General features: G+C 47.9%; 6 protein-coding genes across 6 annotated transcripts; 5 read left to right on the plus strand and 1 right to left on the minus strand.

The window, feature by feature from the left end:
• Positions 1 to 2,775: 2,775 nt before the first annotated feature.
• LOC111847138 (claudin-4-like) lies at positions 2,776 to 3,916 on the plus strand. Its single transcript, XM_023818054.2, has one exon. The coding sequence runs from the start codon at positions 2,898 to 2,900 to the stop codon at positions 3,522 to 3,524; it is 627 nt and encodes a 208-aa protein (XP_023673822.1). The 5' UTR covers positions 2,776 to 2,897; the 3' UTR covers positions 3,525 to 3,916.
• Positions 3,917 to 4,736: 820 nt separating this feature from the next.
• On the plus strand, positions 4,737 to 8,218 carry LOC111847137 (uncharacterized). The gene is made up of 2 exons (XM_072701123.1): positions 4,737 to 5,287; positions 7,041 to 8,218. The coding sequence occupies exons 1-2, from the start codon at positions 4,807 to 4,809 to the stop codon at positions 7,784 to 7,786; spliced, it is 1,227 nt and encodes a 408-aa protein (XP_072557224.1). The 5' UTR covers positions 4,737 to 4,806; the 3' UTR covers positions 7,787 to 8,218.
• A 94-nt stretch (positions 8,219 to 8,312) lies between these two features.
• On the plus strand, positions 8,313 to 11,963 carry LOC111847130 (claudin-4-like). The gene is made up of 2 exons (XM_023818046.2): positions 8,313 to 9,245; positions 10,959 to 11,963. The coding sequence occupies exons 1-2, from the start codon at positions 8,761 to 8,763 to the stop codon at positions 11,665 to 11,667; spliced, it is 1,194 nt and encodes a 397-aa protein (XP_023673814.2). The 5' UTR covers positions 8,313 to 8,760; the 3' UTR covers positions 11,668 to 11,963.
• A 1,508-nt stretch (positions 11,964 to 13,471) lies between these two features.
• Positions 13,472 to 14,447, plus strand: LOC111847134 (claudin-4-like). Its single transcript, XM_023818050.2, has one exon. The coding sequence runs from the start codon at positions 13,472 to 13,474 to the stop codon at positions 14,108 to 14,110; it is 639 nt and encodes a 212-aa protein (XP_023673818.2). The 3' UTR covers positions 14,111 to 14,447.
• A 1,660-nt stretch (positions 14,448 to 16,107) lies between these two features.
• Positions 16,108 to 17,378, plus strand: LOC111847136 (claudin-3-like). The gene is made up of 2 exons (XM_023818052.2): positions 16,108 to 16,383; positions 16,534 to 17,378. Exons 1-2 carry the CDS (start codon positions 16,297 to 16,299, stop codon positions 16,921 to 16,923), a joined length of 477 nt encoding a protein of 158 aa, XP_023673820.2. The 5' UTR covers positions 16,108 to 16,296; the 3' UTR covers positions 16,924 to 17,378.
• A 1,461-nt stretch (positions 17,379 to 18,839) lies between these two features.
• Positions 18,840 to 21,323, minus strand: sbds (SBDS ribosome maturation factor). The gene is made up of 5 exons (XM_023818047.2): positions 21,089 to 21,323; positions 20,665 to 20,794; positions 20,370 to 20,570; positions 19,601 to 19,765; positions 18,840 to 19,525 (listed from the first exon to the last, which is right to left on the minus strand). Exons 1-5 carry the CDS (start codon positions 21,214 to 21,216, stop codon positions 19,397 to 19,399), a joined length of 753 nt encoding a protein of 250 aa, XP_023673815.1. The 5' UTR covers positions 21,217 to 21,323; the 3' UTR covers positions 18,840 to 19,396.
• Between the last annotated feature and the right edge of the window lie 362 nt (positions 21,324 to 21,685).

Genomic DNA, 21,685 nt, shown 5'->3' on the forward strand with positions numbered 1-21,685 from the left:
GTGTTCTGGGACCAAACGGACCTGCACACCTGACCAAACACATCCTCTTCTTTCTCTAGCAGCTCGGAAGGAAAGTACAAGGTTAGTCTGGAGTTTTTTCCTCCCATATATTGCTGATTATGGCCACATTCTAATGCTAATTAGCTATACTGACTTGCTGCTATTTCACAGACGTCCTGAATCTACCGCTGCGAATAATTATTTAACTACATGATGTGTGTGGTAGCAGTATTATTGAGGAATGTGGCAATGAATTTCCCATCGTCTGCGGTGCATGTGATTCACTTTGGCTTAAGTGCTGCCTGGCAGTTGTCTGGGATACAAAGGACATGCAAACTGTTGTATTTTCCATGAGTATGTGGGAGCAGGTACGTCTGCAGGCACCTCCGTTCCGGGGCTGTGGCCCTTGAATGTGAGCATGTATCAGGGCCCGCTGCTGTTTTTTGACATTCCACGGGTGAAGCTAATGCAAGTTAGAGATGAGGGCTGGTTCCCCTCAGGAGATGGAGAGTCGTCAACTTTAATTTACTATTGATGGCAGCTGTGCAAAGTGCCGTTCAGGGGGCTGAGAGCTGAGAGCAGGGCAGCTTTCCTCGATGCCGCCACGCCGTCTGCGTGCCTGAGCTCCGACTTCAGCCAGAACTTACCCATGACCTCATTGTCTCATTAGTCAATTATCCTGATTCCAGCGAGAGTCACCTTCCTTTTCACTTCCCTGCTTCTCTGAGTTCTGGTCCATCATCGCTCCACAAAGATGAGTGCAGATTTAAAGCCTAATCCATACTTCCCTGTTCCACCTGCCGTTACAGTCTGTGCGCAGTGCTTGTGATGTAAATTTTGTCATCTGCGCAGACTGTATGCGTGCAGCCCAAACGTTGGGTCTAGAGCAGGGGTGGCCAATCTTATCCGCAAAGGGCCGGTGTGTATGCAGGTTTTTGGGATAACCTGTAGGTCAGCTGTTCAAACCCAGGTGTGAGGACTTTTCAGCCAATCAGTCCTCTAATTAGTAATCTAATTAGGGAGTTGCAGCGAAAACCCGCATACACACCGGCCCTTTGCGGATAAGATTGGCCACCCCTGGTCTAGAGAACTTTTTGCGCAGCCGTGCACGTCAACTGTGCATGTGCATGGAACTATGTCTGCCGGTCTGGTAGAATATCATTGCTGACCACATGTGCCGACTGCGACCGTATGCGTCCACGGACAAATGTAGTACATTCGGAAAAGTCTCTGCAGAGCATGATGTGGACTGTAAGGGAAAAGTGAAGTATGAACTAGGCTTAAGGCTGTTTAGTGTGACACCATCAGATTACCCTTCCCTTTAAGTCTGTTTACTGAGACATCGTCAGAATACCCTTCCCTTTAAGACTGTATACTGTAAATGCATCAGATTACCCTTCCCTTTAAGTCTGTTTACTGAGACATCGTCAGAATACCCTTCCCTTTAAGACTGTATACTGTAAATGCATCAGATTACCCTTCCCTTTAAGTCTGTTTACTGAGACATTGTCAGAATACCCTTCCCTTTAAGACTGTATTATGTAAATCCATCAGAATACCCTTCCTTTTCAGGATCTTTAGTGTCAGGCCCTGACAGTATCCTTCCATTAAGGCTGTTTACTGTGAGTCCAACAGCAATCCTCTTGCCTTTAAGCTGTTTGCTGTGTTTGCCGGAGCCTAATGCACCACATGGGCGTGCAGCCGGCAGTCCAGCACATGGGTGTGGCCACAATGGTGTTTTTGTTCACTCTACCGTCTGTCTGATCAACTAATCCTTTTCACTGAGCTAATTAAAGGAATTACAGACGGGAATGTGCAGCATGACAATAATAAGACAAATGATCTCATTTCGCCCGAAGACCATCTGATGTGTATGAGCTAAAGAATGTGCAGCTAAACTGAACACTCAGCTGCAGTTGGGCCTGGAGGCTTAGCGAAATCGGGCACTTTGCAAGCTGTCAACGGTCTCCTCCCTTACCGTGCAATTATCCACGTCAGAATGACACAAACAAGTCACACATTTATGTACTAAAAGTAAAAAAAAAAAAAAAAAAAACTTATGAGAAGGACAATTTAAGGGTTAACATCAAAGGCTTAGGCCAGCTGGTTCTGTTGATGGTTCAGTTACTTGTGACGGTGTGAGACGGTGCGTTTATGAAGCCCCAATAGCACTATCCATGCTTCCATTCCAGTGCGCTCATCTCTGTTACCCTAAAAACGACAGAAACAAACATAAAACGTTTCCATCAAACCACAAAAAGCATCAACATTTCAGAATCATTGTTTTGCATCGGAGCAAGTGTCCGTGAGAATTTGTGGGGAATTCTGGGGCATGTTTTTGTGCAAAGCACTCCATCATCTTAAGCTAGTGAAGCCATTTTCGCAGACAAACTCCACGGTTTGTTTGGTTGTCTTCGGTGCTTCACTTGCGCACTTCGTGACAATGTGGGTCCTCTTCACTCATCGTCAAATAAATTTGGTTCATTAACAATTTTTTTTCTTTAAGCCTTGATCTAAATGCAAGGAAAGAATTCAAATGCAAGACCGCATCAGTGCTGCCAAAGCCAGGCACCGAATCGCCTGTTACAGACGTGAGCAGAAAGTGAGGAAGTGCGTATGCGAGTGGGCGAGGGGAGGGGCTGCCTTGATGAGGAGCTGCTCGCGATTTGTCGGAGGTTTGGGAAGATCCTGCATGAGGACAGTGAGATGGGAACAATTGTAGCGACACTGCACAGCCCGGGGCGTTGGAGTCAGCTGAAGGTACCCCACCCTGCCTCTCCCATGTGCTTATAAGCTGCGGTCCTCAGCGCAGGAACCTTACGGAGCATCGGCAGCACTCCTGTGAGACTCCAGCAACTTTCATTCTAGCAGAACACCTGTCACAGAGGCATCTGACGATGGTATCGGCCGGGATCCAGATTTTGGGCACCTGTGTGGGACTGCTTGGCTGGGTTGGGGTCATCATGGCCTGTGCCATCCCCATGTGGAAGGTGTCGGCCTTCATCGGCAACAACATCGTGACGGCGCAGATCATCTGGGAGGGCATCTGGATGAACTGCGTGGTGCAGAGCACCGGACAGGCTCAGTGCAAGGTCTACGACTCCATGCTGGCACTGGAGCGGGACCTGCAGGCGGCCCGTGCCCTCTGCGTGCTAGCCATCCTGGTGGGAATCGTCGGTATGGCACTAGCCATCGTTGGGGGCAAGTGCACCAACTGCATGGACAACGAGGTGTCCAAGGCACGGGTCTGCATCACTGCGGGCGCGGTCTTCATCATCGCTGGGATCCTCTGTTTAATCCCCATGTGCTGGACTGCCAGCGTCATTATCCAAGATTTCTACAACCCCATGGTGCCGCAGACGATGAAGAGGGAGATGGGAACGTCTCTGTACATCGGCTGGGCTTCGTCCGCCCTGCTCATCGCCGGAGGGACCCTGCTCTGCTACAGCTGTCCCCCCAAGGAGCCCTCGTACGCAGCCAAGTACTCCGTGGGCAGGCCAAACTCCACGGGTCAGAAGGTGTGAGAGGGACAGCAGGGGCCATCGGGGCGCCGGGGCGATCTGGGTCGACGAGGACCGCAGGAGGAGGAAAAGGAGATTGCCGGCAACAAGAGCCGCAAATGCAAATTCCCAAAAAAAAGGTGTGACAAGGACTGACACAAGGACGACGCTGTCGTTAGCTGTTAGTAAGACATAGTCTGTCAGTCTGTGTATGTGTCTCTTTTCAGAGAAGGTGTGTGCTCTCAGTTCTTTGTGGGTTCAGACAAGAAACTGAGTAACCATCATTTAATCAAAGAAAAAAATACCTGTTTTATCTTATGGTATTGTCTGTATTTTTGTCTTGCTTGCTTTGTATGTTAATTTATATGCAGTTTTATATTTTTGTGACAATGCTGTAAATAAATTGTTCACGGTGATTCTCCCTCCGTGTAATATTTACTTTTATTATTTTAATAAGTTTTACAGTAATGGACCACAAATATGGAACTACTCACATCGGCCACGAGCTGAATACAAACGAACAAAAACACTAGACATTAGGACACCGCAGATTACATAACCATTAACGGAATCCAGACGCGTTGCATTAGCTGACGCCTTGGCTTTTTCTCCGTTGTGTTTTCCGCCGTTTATTCCTCTGGGCGTTTCACTGGAGCGTTTCGGGCGGAGCACCACGCCAAAGCAGCGCGCCTCTCACCTTCGGCTCTCCAATCTACACCCATAGCTACTTTGCTATTATCTCATGGTGTTAGGCTGCCCCCTAGCCTGCGAAGACGAAAGCACACTCTCATCTAATATTTCAATTAATGCGTTCCTTCCTTAATTATTTTTATTTTAATGTTAATGTAGCATCATAGTTCACAACATGAATCTAAATAAAAATATATAAATTTTAACATTATTTCAAATTAGCCTGGGTTAATCAGCGCGTCTGCGTACGTGCCGACCACAGGGACTAATTAACGCCATAATGAAAGTATTACCCGTACAGCAGACAAAAAAATACGACATTAGTACAAACATTGGTGGACATTTTTTTTCAGATTATAAAGCTGGGTAACCGCATTCAAAAAGCTTTTACATGTACTGTGTGTTAATGACTAATTTAGGTTTCGTAGCGCAGTGCACTTAAATTGCGTATTGTGTATACAGATAATGGTCTGATCAAGCGAATTCACACATGACTTTGCCCATTAGGAGTGATTAAAAGGCACGCCCTCTCTAATGTATATAATGAGGTAACCGCGCCCCAGCTGACACGGGCATCCAGGGTTGACCTTTGCGGAGTGGTTGTGCTTCACCAGTCATGGCTTCAACAGGCTTGCAGATCTTTGGCATCACGCTGGCGGTGATCGGGTGGCTGGGCGACATCGTGATCTGTGCGCTGCCCCAATGGAAAGTGACCGCGTTCATCGGCAGCAACATCGTCACCGCCCAGACGGTGTGGGAAGGGCTGTGGATGGACTGCGTGGTGCAGAGCACCGGGCAGATGCAGTGTAAGGTCTACGACTCTATGCTGGCGCTCCCGCAGGACCTACAAGCCGCCCGAGCCCTTATCGTCATCTCCATCCTGGTGGCAATCTTCGGTATCCTGCTGTCCATCGCCGGGGGGCGCTGCACGAACTGCATCGAGGAGGGACCGGCCAAGTCAAAGGTCGCCCTCGTAGCGGGCATCTTCTTCATCGGCAGCGGTATCCTCTGCCTCATACCCGTTTGCTGGTCAGCCAACACCACCATCAGGGACTTCTACAACCCCATGGTGACGGACGCTCAGAGGCGAGAGCTCGGCGCCTCGCTGTTCATCGGCTGGGGGGCGTCGGGTCTCCTGCTCTTGGGCGGGGGGCTCCTCTGCTGCCAGTGTCCCCAGAAGGACAGCCGGCCGTACACAGCCAAGTACTCCGCCGCTCGGTCGAATTCCGGAGCCTACGTCTAGGTGGACGGACTTGCGTGACTGATCACCCACCCGCTGGACCAAAACGGGTCGGGTTGCGTTTCCGTCGCTCTGGAAACTGCATTTACTTTTTTATACATATATCGACTTGTAACTTTTTAGCCTAATAAATTTTTTTAACTTATGTCTTTGGTGCTTTGTGGTCCCTGTTCTCGATGCGAAGACAAATGCGTTCTTTCACTGGTTCTGCTTGGCTAACTGCCCTCCCCATGCATCCTGAAGAGGGCGCTCGCGTATCATAGGTTATCCCTTGGTCATAGTGACTCATTGCTTCCGTTCAGTACTCGCTTTCCTTTCACGTTCAGTTTCCGAATGTTCCTGAGGCTAAACTAAAGATGTTAGATCTCTGATGCTGTTTGAAACATTTCATTGTTATATTGGGATTTGCTTTGGATTTTTAACCTTGGGACATGGTTCTCAATGCGTATGAAACACCCTTTAAGTCTCCGGTCGTGCTCATCCCCAAGGGCAGTATTTTGAAGTCCAACAACTTGATATCTCAGGGGCCTCCTGAGCTTGTATACTGTAACAAACTACTTGTCCTAAACCTCAGGCCAGGATACTGCGATTAGCGGGGTAATCCTGTCTTGGTAAATCTGAAACGTTTCACAGCATTCAGGCTTTCCTTTAATACTACTCATTATACTGGACTGAAGCCCTCCGCCTTAAATCCGGGTGCTTTGTGCTGCTGATGCCGGCAGGTGGCGTAGCTGCACCTATTCCTTTGGAGCTGATGTATCACATCGTACATTCTGCTAGATTACGTTAGGGTGCTGTTCAGAGCCGGTGTCTGGTTGAATTAAGGGTCCTAGAGCACTTGCATGTTTTATCTACATTGTCCAAAAAATGGAAACAGCCCTGAGACAATTGTTCCCCAATTTACAAATGCCAATATTGTACCCCCAATTTTCCAATAGTGTTCCTCAGTCTATTTTTGTACCTTAGATTAGTTTAAAGGTAAATTTGCCTACAGCTAGACCCTTGAGAGTACAGCCCCAGTGACAAGTGATTGTACCCTCAAAAGTACAAACTGGTACTTTTTTCTAATGGTGCAGTTATTGACTGTGCCTAAATCCAGTTATCTATATGATCAGGTTCAACACAGTTCAAACAGTTTCCTCTATGTGAGTCACACTATACAGTGGTTTCAGCTGCACTGTTTACTTAATGTTCTGGTTTGCAGGGGAATGACTGAGGGCATGATAATCATATGGAAATTTAAACCAGTAAAGTGATGTAGCTTAAACCGGTGGGGTGACTGGCACGCGATAAACAAACCCGTGTTGGTTTCTCCCAGTTTTATTGTGAGGTTCTCACGACCTGCTGGGTATTTATGTAAGAGCGTATCGAGCATTCGGAGAGATAAGGGACTTTTTCTGAAAAGGGACTCACAGGTTGTTGTCCTAAAAACCAGTTCCTTGACTGCAGAGGAATCCGGTCCAGCAGGATGTGAACCGCTCACATGACCTCAGTAAGCCCCTCCCCAGGAATTCTGGTTAACCTGAAGGTCTGCATTCTGGGGACGGCAGTGCGGAGCGACTTGCCGGCTGGAAGTCTCGGTGACTGTGCTCCTGCGTCCCCCTGAATAGACGGCATCGGCATGGGACGTGTGGGCAAGGAGATCGCAGGCCAGGTGATCTGCTTCTTCGGTTTCGTGGGAATGTGTCTCACCTGCGGTCTGCCCATGTGGAGGGTGACCAGCTACGTGGGCGCCAACATCGTCACGGGCCAGATCGTCTGGGACGGCTTGTGGATGAACTGCGTGATGCAGGCCACCGGCCAGATGCAGTGCTCCATCGAGGACTCCATCATGAGCCTGACCCCGGACCTGCAGGCCGCCCGGGCGCTCATAGTCATCTCCATGCTCATCGCCTTCCTCGGCTTCGCCCTCAGCTTCCTCGGGGCCCAGTGCACCAGCTGCCTGAAGAAGGAGTCGTCCCAGGCTAAGGTAGTCATCCTTTCCGGGGTCTTTGCCCTCATCGCGGGCGTCATCTGCCTGATCCCTACCTGCTGGTCTGCTGTCACCACCGTTTCTGACTTCCAAAGCACCATGGTCATCCAGCTGCAGAAGAGGGAGATTGGGGCCGCCGTGTACATCGGCTGGGGGGCTGCTGGTCTGCTTCTTGTCGGGGGCTCCTTCCTCTGTTCATCCTGCCCTCCGCAGCAGCCAGTGTACAAGTACCCGATGTACCCTGCTATGTACCAGGCCTATCCGGGATCTGTCTACAGTGGGAGCTACGTGCCGAACAGGGCCTACTACTCACCTGCTCAGTATGTGCCCAACAAATCTGTAGTAGCTGCCCCAAGACCACATGCACAAGAAGAATATTTATAACGGATCGGCATGGGTCCAAAGAAGGACAGCTGTTTTGGCATGGACCCATGTTCCTCTGCTTTTATATCCTGATTTAAGTCTTCACTCCATTTTAATACCCAGTAAATCAGAAAATAATGTGCATTTAGAATAGAATTGTCATTAAACATGTACAGTGAAACTTTTTAAAAATGTGTAATTACTATGTCACCTTCATTACGAATCTGACATTAAACTCTTTTTCACGATCTTGTATGCTGTCAGTGTCCCGCTGTTTTTCAGGGATTATGTCGTGTGTTTTAGAAGGATAACATTTTATGAGGGTGTAAAATGTCTTTTATTTTGGTTAGGCTCCCTCGTTAAACATACGTTAATTAAAATGTAATTACTGTAATGTATAATTACTGTTTTATTTATGTATCTGTTTTTAAATAAAATATTTGTAGTTGTAAATATGAGGTTTTTGATTATTTGAGATTCACTTGGAGGGAGATAAGCGTCTTAGGTGTATTTTTTTATGTATTATTTTTTGGAAAATTCCAATATCAGCATTTGTTTCCAACATGAAGTGATCCCAGGGATTGTGCGAATGACAGAGACGTCACCAGCATTACAGCTGCCATGCTGCTTCCTGAATTCACTTCGCTTTGTTCTTCTTGAATGTGAGATTTTGATTGGTGGGCGCATGGCTGCTAAAGCGCAGAGTCCCCGCCCCATCTGCTGCGTCCTCCTCACTGGAGCTGCCACTGAAGCGATGCTGATCTCACTGAAACCAAGTCGCATTCCTATGCCCCAAAGTGCAAAAATCTCACCTGGCTGGAAGTGAGGTGTGCAGCAGTGGGAGCTGGGTGGGTCGGTGCGATAGCTCCGCCCACTGAGTAGTCGCTAGGTAAAAGGTCCCCAGCTGGCGGCTGAGATTTGGCTCTCCGCTGCAGCTGAAGGGCCTCGCCTGACGTCCCTGCCCGCAGTGACCTGAGCGGCCGGCGGGCATTACGATGGTGTCCATGGGCAGGCAGGTGCTGGGCCTCGCCCTGGGCATTTTCGGCTGTTTCGGAACCATCGCCGCATGTGCTTTGCCGATGTGGAAAGTGACAGCCTTCGTCGGGGCCAACATCGTGGTGGCGCAGGTCATCTGGGAGGGCATCTGGATGACCTGCGTGGTGCAGAGCACCGGGCAGATGCAGTGTAAGGTCTACGACTCCATGCTGGCTCTACCGCGGGATCTGCAGGCGGCCCGCGCCCTCACCGTCGTCTCCATCCTGGTGGGCGTCATCGGCATCCTGCTGGCCTTCTTCGTCGGGAAGTGGTCCACCGTGGTGAGAGACGAGATCTCGCAGGCCAAACTGGCCATCGTGAGCGGCGTCCTGCTGGTCGCGGCCGGGGTCCTCTGCCTGGTCCCTGTGTGCTGGTCGACCCACACCATCATCCGGAATTTCTACAACCCGCTGTTAAGCAACGCTCAGCGGAGGGAGCTGGGCCCGTGTCTCTACATAGGCTGGGGGGCCGCCACTCTTCATATCTTTGGGGGGACTCTTCTCTGTAGCTCATGTCCGCCCCACGATGAAACACGGTATAATATTGGTGAGCCCCCATTCAATTCCTACTTTCCTGGGAGGGACGCCCACAGATACAGGTGAAGCGACATTATATGAGCAATTAGCACCTCTGTTTAATTGTAGAACAAAGTATATAGCATTACATTTCCTTGTGATGTGAAAAAAAGAGAGAGAGAGAGAGAGACAGAAGCGCCTCCTGGTCACTGGCAACCCTGGAGAGGCGCTGCAATAGTTTAAATGTTAAATCTAACGATAGCTGAAATCATGTTGTTATGTGATGTGACACTGTGCAGAATCTGAGAACATTTCATTGTTAAGACTGAATTATATTCACTTGTATAATTTTTTTGTTGCAGCATTTTTCAAAGTGGTCATGCATTTCAAATGTGTTTGATTATGCAGTTGTATGTCATTGTTGGATGGATGGATGGATTTTTGTCATGCAAATTCAACTATTAACATTTCTTATCGTGCTGCTGATATTTTTCCAAGCTTCTACAATCAGCCTCCCTGTATTTTGCAATCTTGCATTATTTCAATAAAAGGTCTTGCCTGTTACCCTGTCGCCCCGTGTCTGTTGCGCAATTATCAGCGCTGCGGCTGGTCTGGGGTCAGTCGTAGACAGTCCCCTGTCCAGCTCAGCATTACCCTATTAATGGTGATTATATTTCACAGGGGGTGGTGTGGGTTAAACATTTCCATGGGTGAGGAATGATTAAATTGGGCTTCAGACCGGAATTTGCCACTTGAACGAATTACACAGAACAATTTGGAAGGGAGGTATATTTTCAAAGGGGATGGTTTTTGTAATTTCTTTCCCGCGGGGGTGGAGTCCACGTGCACGCCATTACAGCTCGAGCTGCGAATATAACCCCGTGGATAAAATATCTTCATCTGGTGTAACATTCACTGCACCATTTAGCTGCCCATGAAAAGGCCTTTACTCCAAGGAACAAACGTACACCAGCACAAACGGAAGCGCTGAGGTGTGCGGTCCTACTGTCCGATGTCCACATAGGGCTCCATTACCTGCACAAACCAGTCATTCCACCTGGTAGGGTTTCACTGACCTCCTTTGAACACAATACTGACAATGTGCTATTATCTATATTTATTGCTACCATTTAGTTACTATTACTGGGTTAGGCACCTTACAGAAGACTACTAATGACACCGGATAGAGTCCAGAAACAGAAAACATTTAATTTGCAGGAATTGTTACTATGTTGTCTGGTCTCTGGTTTCTTTAGTAAAGTGAGTGTTGGAGGTTTAACCCGAATACCAGTGACATGGCAGTTTGAGATCTGGTCCAATGTGTGGCCTCTGAAACTTTCTCACGGGTCTTTGGGTCGGTCCATCACAGTGAAAGACTCATATGGTATAAAAACAGGGGGGGGGGTGAGGCAAAAATCGAGGCTGAAAAAAAATCACCTTGAAAAATTATCTTTATGCAAAGACCTTCTCATGCTGGTGCAGAAGAATCCGGCAGAGCAGGTATTCTTTGGCTCTGCTTTTTGTTTGCCGTGGCACCTGAACGCCTCCCCCTTTCAGAGGCATAAAAGCTCAGTTTCCGTAGCTGGGGTAGGACCGGCACTACAGGGAAAGACGAGAAACGCCAAGGGAGGTACAGCCAGGAGCGAGCTGCTGGTATCCACCATGCAGTCCACTGGGATGCAGATTCTGGGAATCAGCCTGGCCATACTGGGCTGGGTGGGAGTGATCATCACCTGCGCCCTGCCCATGTGGAAGGTGTCGGCCTTCACCGGCGTCAACATCGTGACGGCCCACATCATCTGGGAGGGCATCTGGATGAGCTGCGTGGTGCAGAACAGTGGCCAGACCGAGTGCAAGGCCTACGACTCTATGCTGGCCCTGAGCTCTGACTTGCAGGCGGCACGGGCCCTCATCTGCATCGCCATGGTGACGGGCACCGCCGGACTCATCCTGACCGCTGTTGGGGGCAAGTGCACCAACATTGTTGCTGGGTCATCGCTGAAGGGAAAGGCGTCGAAGCTGGCCAGCCTGGTCCTCATCGCCACAGGCCTCCTCTGCCTGGTCCCCGTCTCCTGGACGGCCAGCTCCATCACAAAGGACTTTTACAATCCCATGCTGACGGACGCTCAGCGTAGGGAACTGGGGGCCTCGCTCTACATCGGATGGGGAGCCTCCATCCTCTTCATCCTGGGAGGGGTGCTGCTTTCCAACCCCTGTGCTCTGAAAAATGAGGAGAGTCTCTCTGGGAAGTACCTCATCGTGAGGTCATCCAGCGGGACCAGCAGGGTGGTCTCGGTGCGCAGCAGGTCTGTCTCCCAAAAGTCTTCCATCCCGATGAAGACCTACTTATGACGGAGAAGGGTGGATCAGGAGGGACTGCCGCTGGTTTTAGGGAGGTCTGTCTTTTTAACTGCCCTAAACCAGCATCCTCAGGTACAAACAAGTCACTTTGTATGCTCATGTACCTGTGGAAAGCCACACTTACGCTTGTGGGTGTTTGTTTCACCTATGCGCTGAAAAATATATTAAATATATTTTTATTTAATACAGGAAAGTCCATTTGTTAGCATGGCTTGCTTTTCGTTTCAGTGTTTGTTTTGTTTTTTTTTGCAATAAAAACTTGATAATAAATCTTAAGGTGACTTGTTTATGATTGATGGCACTGCAAGCTATCAGCGAACCTTGTGGCTCTTTTTCAGACAAAATAGTATTTAAATATTGAAAGAATATGTAGCACACCTTTCAAGAAACTCCTCTACGTGTCTGGTGCCTCATTACATTCCCTGAAACGTTCTTAATATTGCACTTTGAGCCATTTAATCAGCTTATTAGGTTCTTGCTTTGTTTGCAGTCGTTGTGTTGCTCCCGCTCTGATCCTGCTCACACCTGTACCTGAGCATTGACTGGAAGCTCAGCCTAGGCACTTATGCCTAGTTGACTCCTTACCTGCATGAATGTCTGTAATGAGCTATTTGCCTCACCTTAATGTTGCTTTGGACAAAAGCGTTGGCTAAATATGGAATATGCAAAAAAAAAAATTATGTGTCAACAAAATGCTATGTGTGATCCGTGTCCAGGGAATACAACAAAACTTTTTGAAGTACTAGTTCCTGGAGTACTCAAGGGCTCCACCTGCTGTCGAAGAGATGAAACAATGTTTTCTTTTTCCATTGTTTGAGTCACTGAGGCGTTTCTCTACCAATATGAGGATTTTGCTGAAGACTTCTTTTGGCTGGAGTTGGTTTATTATCTATTGTCCCAGCTGCAGTTTATGATTTTGTGGTTAAATGCTTAGAAATTAGAAGCCAAACATCAACATTAATCCACTTTCTATAACTGCTTGTCCTATTCTGGGTGGCAGGGGGCCTAGAGTGTATGAACACAAGGCAGGGAACAGCCCAGGGTGGCGGGTCAACACATTGCAGGGCACAGACACAAGCAGCACTCACACACCAACAGGCAATCTGGTAACTCCAATTCACAGCACCTTTTTGGGCTGGGGGGGGGGGGGGGGGGGGGGGGGGAACCCAGAGGAAACCCCACAACGATACGGGGAGAACATGCAAACTCCACACACATGGAACCCTGGTGGAGACTCAAATCCAGGTCCCAGAGGTATGAAGCGACAGTGCTACCCACCGCCTCCCCCTGCCGCCTCACATGTTAACATATGGGCTACATATGGGGGCAGTTTGAGGCTCCATGGGTTCGGCTGCAGTCCCTGTAGTTGAAATTCCGTGGTTCAGGTCCCATGGCCAACTGGGTGATTTCAGCATTGGGCCCTCAAGCGAGGCCCCTAAATCTTACTGCCCCAGGGCCTGGTTGGACCTCTGTTCTCAACTGTATGTTGCCAGGGTTAATAATCAAAATTTAACAAGCGGAAGACACAAAACAACAAAGGACACTGAATTACATAATTAAGACTGTGTGATCTTTCATGAGTAACAATATAAACAGTCGGCAAGCAAACTGTACAGCTGCAACTTGTGTTTTATTTTGTGTTGTACTGCCACCTTGTGGTATAAAATATTTTTTCACCAAATATAAATTAATTCTGTTTTTAAGTGCTGAATGTACATTTGCAAAACATGCGAAAGAAGCCTGACATTCTTTGTTACTTGCCATTTATTTTCTTTAGTGTCTAAGGAAGGCAGCCATGGCACTGCAGACCTTGGGTATCACCTTGTCCATGGTTGGTTTGGCTGGCACCATCCTCATCTGCGCCCTGCCCATGTGGCGCGTGACGGCCTTCATCGGGACCAACATAGTGGTGGCACAGGTCTTCTGGGAGGGCCTGTGGATGAACTGTGTGTATGAAAGCACGGGACAGATGCAGTGCAAGATCTACGATGCTCTGCTGGACCTGTCGGCTGACCTGCAGGCGGCTCGAGGCCTGGTGGTCATCGCCATTGTGCTGGCCTGCCTCGGCTTCCTCACCTTCCTGGTGGGGGCGCAGTGCACCAACTGCCTTGGAAACCCCAGGGCCAAAGCTCGGGTGGTGCTGGCCTCCGGGGTCACTTTCATCCTCTCAGGGCTCACCACCATCATCCCGGTGTCCTGGACTGCGAACAGAATCATCCAGGACTTCCACAATCCCATGGTACCAGAGGCGCTGAAGAAGGAGCTGGGGGCGGCGCTCTATGTGGGCTGGGTCACCGCGGGCTTCCTGCTCTCCGGCGGAGCGGTTCTCTGCACCACCTGTCCTCCTGAGAAGTCGAACCACTCCATCCGCTACATGCTGGCAAACACACACAGCAGCATCCAGCCCAGCTACGCCGTGAAGAACTACGTGTGAGATTCACTTGCCGTGAGCGCACTGCAAACCAAACACCACGCATCCACCAAAAGACACTTAACTGAGACTTTCAAAGTTGTTTCAGATGGTTTCTGTAGTTCAGTTAATCCGCTGTATGTGGAAAAAAAATGCTATGTAATTAAAATTGAAGATCCAAGATTGACAGTATCTGAAAATCAATTTCTACTTAACATATATAATAATGTATAAACAAATTGTACCTTATGTTTGTCGTGTCAAAGTTTATTTTTGGATTAAGAAATGTTTAGATACTGCTGCGTGCCTTTTTAATGTTTATGCAGGTTTTTACAAGAATAAATGCATTTCATAAATATCATGCTCTGTAAATCCATTTCCTGTATCCACTTCTCCTATTCAGGGTCGTTAGGGGTCTGGAGGTTAGGGGTGCAAAGCAAAAAACAACCCAAGATGGGGCGCCAAGCCACTGAAGAGGCAATCTGGCACCTCCAATTAACCTCAGCGTGGCTGTTACACCTACAGGAACTTTTATGACATCCCATTCTAAATCCACAGGCATCAGTATGGAGTCGGTCCCCCCTTTGCAGCTGTAACAGCTGCCACTCACCTGGGAAGCCTTTCCACAAGATTTTGAAGCATGTCTGTTGGAATTTTTGCCCATTCATCCAAAAGAGCATTTGTGAGGTCAGGCACTGATGTTGGATGTGAAGGCCTGGCTCGCAATCTCCATTCTAGTTCATCCCAAAGGTGCTTGATTAGGCTGAGGTCAGGACTCTGTCCAGTCCAGTCAAGTTCTTCCACACCAAACTCACCCAACCATGTGCACTGGGGCACAGTTATGCTGGAACAGAGGGGCCTTCCCAAAACTGTTTCCACAAAGTTGGAAGCATATAATTGTCCAAAATGTCTTAGTATGCTGAAGCATGAGTTCCCTAGTCCAGCCCCTGAAAAACAACCACAAACCATTATCCCTCCTCCAGCAATCTTCACAGTTGGCATAATGCAGGCAGACAGGTAAAGTTCTCCTGGCATCCGCCAAACCCAGACTGCCAGACAGAGACGCGTGATTCGTCACTCCACAGAACACCTTTCCACTGCTCCAGAGTCCAGTGGCAGTGTGCTTTACACCACTCTGCAGTTACTGAGTCAACAAGGCATTGGTGACTTTTACACACTACGCATCTCAGCACTTGTGAACCCCACTCTGTTACTTCACGTGGTCTGTCACTTCATGGTTGAATTTCTGTTGTTCCTAAATGCTTCCAAAAAGAAATTTCACAAACTGACTTATTGCAGAGGTGGCATCTTATGACAGCACCACGCTCAAATTCACTGAGCTCTTCAGAATGACACATTCTTTCACAGATGTTTGTAAACCTGACTGCATGGCTAGGTGCTTAATTTTATACACCTGTGGCAATGGGTCTGAATGATGAAGTGATGAAGAGGTGATGAAGAGGTGAGTCCCAATATTTTTGTCCATATACAGCCATGGAAACAATTATGAGAAACCATTCTATATTTTTAAACACATCTGCATGTTTAAATCCTGATTAAATCCTGCTGGCAGAAGGCTATGCTGAGCAGGAGGTCAGGTTCAATATTTCTAAGACAGCAGCACGCTGTATTCGCCTCTCAGCCGCACTTTTCCTCCGATTGATCTAACCACACACACACACACACACACACACACACACACACACACACATATATAGCTGTCAGGCATCATCGTCTTATCGTTCTGTACCACTCGTGGTAAACGCTGAAGGGGGCGCCTGAGTTCCATCTGGGGGGGCCCAGGACCACCGGAGCCAACCCGTGCCGCCGCGGTAGGCACTGACTGTTTCTGCGTGCTTATGTCTTCAAAGTGCCAACAGCACTGTTACTTTGCTAATTAATTTATGGTGTAGAATATCGAAAACATATGACCAAAACATCCGCCCATAATTAAACGCTTGACGTAAACGAGGATCTCCACAGACAACAAACGCGTTTGCAGCAGCAGAGAGTGACGCAGCGTGGAGGCTGACAGGCATGAAAAGACTTGCTTTCCATCTGGGCACAGAAAGACTTTTGTTTCCGCCTTCCTCTGTGTGGAAAAAACTGGAGAAGGATTGTTATGCAAGTCTGCCAGGAGTCTCCACCCGGGGAGGAATGCAGCCGCGCCAGTTGCTTGCTCTTCCCCGGCTTCAGACTCCCGGCGCAGCATGGAGAAGGTCGAGCTGGCCGCCTTCGGGCTCGGCGTCGCCGGCTGCTTCTTCGCTGTGGCTACCCGCTGCCTTCCCGTGTGGCAAGTGAGTGGCGAACTGGGCAACGTGACGGGGGCGCTGCCGGTGTACTGGGATGGGGTGTGGATGGACTGGGAGCATCACAGCTTGGGCGAACTGCGCTGCGCCTTTTACCAGTCTCTGCTGCCACTGGGGAAGCACTTTCGCTCTTGGCAGGCGCTGATCACCTCCTCCATCAGCTTCGGCATCGTCTCTGTCGCCATCTACGGCATCGGGCGGCTGAGGTTCCCCCAGTGGGTCCAGGTGAAGCCGGTGTCGGGGGCGGTCTTCCTCCTGTCGGCGGTCCTGCTTCTCATTCCGATGTCATGGACCACGCACGAGTCAGCGCAGACGCTGGGGAGCCTGCCGTCCCTCCGGAGGAAGGTGGGAGAAGCCATCTACGTCGGCTGGACGGCCACTGTCCTCTTTATTATCGGGGGGTGCTTCCTGTGCACCAGGTGCCCCAAAAGAAAACGACAGGAGGTTGTGGACTTACCTGATACCGGGGATCCCTTCTTAACTATCAACAGTGCCTCGTTCCGACCAGGACAACTACCGTGCGCTTAAAGACAGGTGAATTACTCTTACAGAGATCAGATTTAATAATAATAACCTGGGGACTCTGTATATGTCTTAAGGAGTTTGATGAACTCCTAACATTACAGCCACTGACGAATTATTACGGGTTTGTATTTACCAATGGTACTCGTTGTTCACAACAGAAGTTGCCTGTGTTTACTGACCAGGGATGCTTATTGAATTTCTGCAATAAAATGTAAATGATGTGAATAGACATGTTAATAATTATGTATTTTCAATGCATTTTTCCACTTTTTTCCCCCACTAATTTACACACGTGGACAATGTATATTTATATTTATAAAAAATATTGTATATTGTTGATGTGACCCTGTTTAAGACGGATAGATTGATGGATCTTGAATTGTTTCACACGGTTGCCTTCCATTCAAAAAGAAGTTTGCCATTTTGTTTCAAGAAAATAAACCAGGTTTACATACCTATCTACGCCATGATTTTCCATAACCTGTTACCCAATGCAGGAGCAAGGGGCTTTGGAAATGCAAAGTCTGCACTCAGCGTGATAGTGACACGTCGAAGATTGTTGACTTAATGTCTATGCCGACCAATTGACGGTCGGCATAGACATTAAACTGATAACTTGGCTTTAAATGGATTTTGTAGGCATCTTGCTTTGATGGAGCAGATATCATGTTGCCTAAATAGATGGACATCCAGAGATGGGTCCTGCTGTTGTACACTAAGGAAGGGTAATTATCCTGAACGGTATGGTTTTGGTTCAACTCTGTGGTTCATTACTCAGAACTCAGAACATTTTATGTGAACATACCAGCATTGGTTGTGGTTCAGTGGAAACAATGACAAGGACATCAGTCCTTGGAGGAAACGCAATAAGAGCCTTATGGTGACATCACTCTGCCAGGCAAGGGATTTGAACCTACGACCATCCGGTCACTGACATAGAGGCCTAACCAGCAGAGCCTCACACACACCCCCAAAACTGGGCTTTGGGCACTGCATCCGGATGTTAGGCAGCACCCCTGTTGGTGGAATCAGAAGAGGGCGCCGCCAGTCCTCTCATGCACCTGTCAGAGCGGAAGCAGGTAGAATGCAGCAGCGCACACATTTGCCATCTGGGTTACTGAAAACGGCCAGGCAGCAGCTCACTTCGGAGGCTTCAGGTGTGTGAGATCCAGGTGCTGCTCTTTGCGTGGAGTATGTGCGTCTGCATGTCCAAGCCAGTACAGGTCTCACCTTGCATGTGTGTGTGTGCATTACTAGGGACAGTATCCTAGCCCTATGCATCCTCAGCTCAATGCCTGACTATCCCTTTCCTGGTTGGATGCACAGTTACTAACAGGTGGACACTATGAAAACTCTACATAAGTTGCTGTTTTTTGGAGGGGTGAGCTGAACTGGGCCGGCCTGCTCCTGTTTGTCAGATACCTCACGGGCATGTAGCAGGTAACATGGTCTCCACCCTAACCTCTTGTCTCCATGGCAGCCACACATGGCACACCTACGCCTCCTCCGGGATGTGCTCCAGGCATGTTCCACATTCTCTGTTGTCACGGCTGTTGCACAGAACTTCCCTTCATCCACAGGAATCCACAGGCATCTGGTTATGTCAACTTGTTCCAGCAGGTTGCAAAGCGATGGTAACAATCTGTTTTGTGTTTATGGGCCTGTTCACAAACTTATAACAAAGACATGACAAAGCATAATGCACAGTCCTGTGTGACCCATGGCAACATGCTTCTCAGTATGAGAGGTTAGCAGGTAAAGTGGAAAGAGGATATCTTTATATCTTTTCAAAAGAAAAACAGCATGACTCACCAGTCACATGCTAAACATACTGACAGTTTGCACAGAAGTGCTTAAATATTTCTCTACACTGGAATATTTAAAAAAATTCAGACATAAGTTCATTATTTCAGTCAATATACAAAACTTAATATGCATTTTTATTAGTCTTCAATGTTATATACACTCAGTTTTTCCATTTTCATTACAAGTTTTACATTTTGGATAATTTAGGCTTATTTAGTGCTTAGTTATACAGGCATCAGCAGTCTTATACGATGCTGCTGACATATCATTCAGTAACACCCAAGTTAAAAGTGAGGCTACAGAGAATCGCATATCTGTTGGCATTGAAATACGAGAAAACTGACAGATAATATTTTTAAGAAATGCCCAATAATTTGTGGCTAATTTGCAGCAGAGTACTGGCTCCCCAAAAGCTTCCTGAAGCCACAAAAACCCACTGAGTATAAGTCTGAGAGGATTTTAAATTAACATGACACTTGATTCCTTTAAACCAGAACCTTTCAGAGTTTTTACCTCAAGACAAAAAGCTTTAAACACAAACACTGATTGCAAAAAAGAGGTTCTTTAGGCTATTCCATTATAAAATGGATCCATTCATAAAACAGAGCAGGAGCATTCTGAAGATCTGCTCGGTTGCCATAGTGTTGGGGGCCGTGTGACGAATGGGCCGCTACTCCAACTTCTCATCGCCCTCCTCCACGTCTTTCAGACTCAGCACCTCCAGAGAGCCCCGCCCCTTCGTCTCACAGCGAATCAGCTCGTCGATCTCCCGGAAGCAGCCGGGGTCTATCAGGCACACCTGCGGGCAATGGGAGGCTGCTGTGAGCTCAGAGGAAACCGCAGATTTAGATGGGGGAGGTGGGCGGAGCCTCACCATCTCCAGCTGCTCATCGAAGTCCTCGCTCTCCACCACCTTCAGGAGGGGCTTCAGCTTATCTTTCAGCTTCTTCCCCTCCTTGGCAGGTAGGATGAGGCGCAGTCGCATGTGGGCTCGCTGGATCTGCATCGACTCCTTCAGCTGCCTGATCACATCCAGCGCCTGCCGTGATACATGCTGACATTACTTACGGGAATTTGTTTGGCAAAGAGACTCACAGATCCAGAAGAGATACGTGCTTAAACACCCCAATGCAGTACGCCGATGCCAGTGTGTAATCAGCAAGCGCACCAGGTGCTGTGCAGTATCACTGGTACCTATGCAAGATATTAACAATTACACTCTATGGCAGTGGTTCCCAACCCAGTCCTCAGGGACCCCAGCCAGTCCACATTTTGCTCCCTCCCAGCTCCCAACACCTGTACCAGGTGTTTGGTGTTCTTGATTGGCTGGGAGCTGGGAGGGAGCAAAAATGTGGACTGGCTGGGGTCCCTGAGGACTAGGTTGGGAACCACTGCTCTTTGGGAACAACACAGCATAAAGCACAGGGTTTCAATAACGTTTAGGGAATGTTACAGATAAATGGTGGCACTTGGGCCAATCCAGTACAAATAACCCACAATGGAGCCAAAAATATAACATACTCATCCATCAATCATATGAGTACATATTAAAATTATTCATATTAAAAGCAAAATAAGGGAAACCCAATGGATTATTATTAGGAAATGAGGTTCCTCTGGTCAACAGTATCTGTGTGGCAGACCTGCTGCTTCGTGCTCTTGTTGGCCTTCACAGAGTAATGGATGTCTTTCATGGCCTTCTCAATCAGGCTGACGGTGTACGGCCGCTTGGTCTCAGGGTTCACACACTTCTCCGCCACAATGGTTGCGATGTCCCTGAACATCTGCTCCAGCTGGCTCTGCCTCTCCTTGTCTGACACCTGCAGCTCGCCCTTGGCTAAGATCTGACGAAAAGGGGGGCAGCTTTCTGTTGTCAAATCACAAACGTGAGTAAGGAGCTTCAAAACACATGCATTTAGGTAGTGAGGAGATATTGACCTGTTTACATATTTCTGTCAAATCGTCGGTCCCAAAGGCTTTTGACAAGTCCTCCTTCTTTGCTACTTGGCCCTTTGAAACATTTATGAAAACTGTGTTGGTCTGTAGGACTTCGTCAAGATCCTTCTCTCTGAGTACGGAGGAAAAAGTTATTGTCACGTCAGACGTCATACGACGCCATAGCTGCATGACGTAGGTTTAAAATGAACTACAGCGGGCAGTTAAAATATATTTGTTAAAAAGAAGATTATTCGGTCAAATTCAGTAACAAACGCCTGTGTTAAACCGCGTCTAACCAGCTTCTCCAATAATACAGCACTGACGCGTATTGAAATCAAACTAACTGGTTACTACATAACCGTTTAATTATGGAGCAGGTATGAAAATGACGCCGTTCGTTCAAATATCCAGCTGCTGTACTTACGCCCCAGATCTCCAGCTCATGACTTTATTTTTATAGCAGGCGATCTCAAATCTCTTCCCCCCCTTTTTCATTCTCACGACGGCTACGTTCGTGAGCCGGATTTGGTTTGTTGGCGTGAATATTGACATCTGTAGATTGTTCTGTAAATGTTAAATTAAGTAAGTCTAAATACGCAGTAGGCTAATTCTCCTACCAGCGTTGTGATCGCTGTGCGTCGCATTAAAGGTCCGGACTGCAAAGGAGGCCCGGACTGTTACGGTTCCGAACGGGAGAGCCATTACTACGTGAAATATTTAGTCTCATAATGATTTCACTGAAAATGGGATCACCGATTATACATTTTATGCATATTTAATACACTTAAGTACAGTGAAAAACAACGTAACTAAAACTAAACACTCGCAACAAATGATGCCAAAATGAAAGCCAAACATAAAAATGTGCTACAATATACGTATGCATACGTATAAAATTTATTTTGATGTTAGGTAATTTATGAAAACCTCGTCTAAATGTATAATTTCAGATTATTATTGGAAAACCACTCCCCGTAGACATGTTGAGTTAGGTGCCCTGGAACACACTATTATTTCACAT

Source organism: Paramormyrops kingsleyae, chromosome 17 (assembly GCF_048594095.1).
Source record: "Paramormyrops kingsleyae isolate MSU_618 chromosome 17, PKINGS_0.4, whole genome shotgun sequence".
NCBI classification, from domain to species: Eukaryota; Metazoa; Chordata; class Actinopteri; order Osteoglossiformes; family Mormyridae; genus Paramormyrops; species Paramormyrops kingsleyae.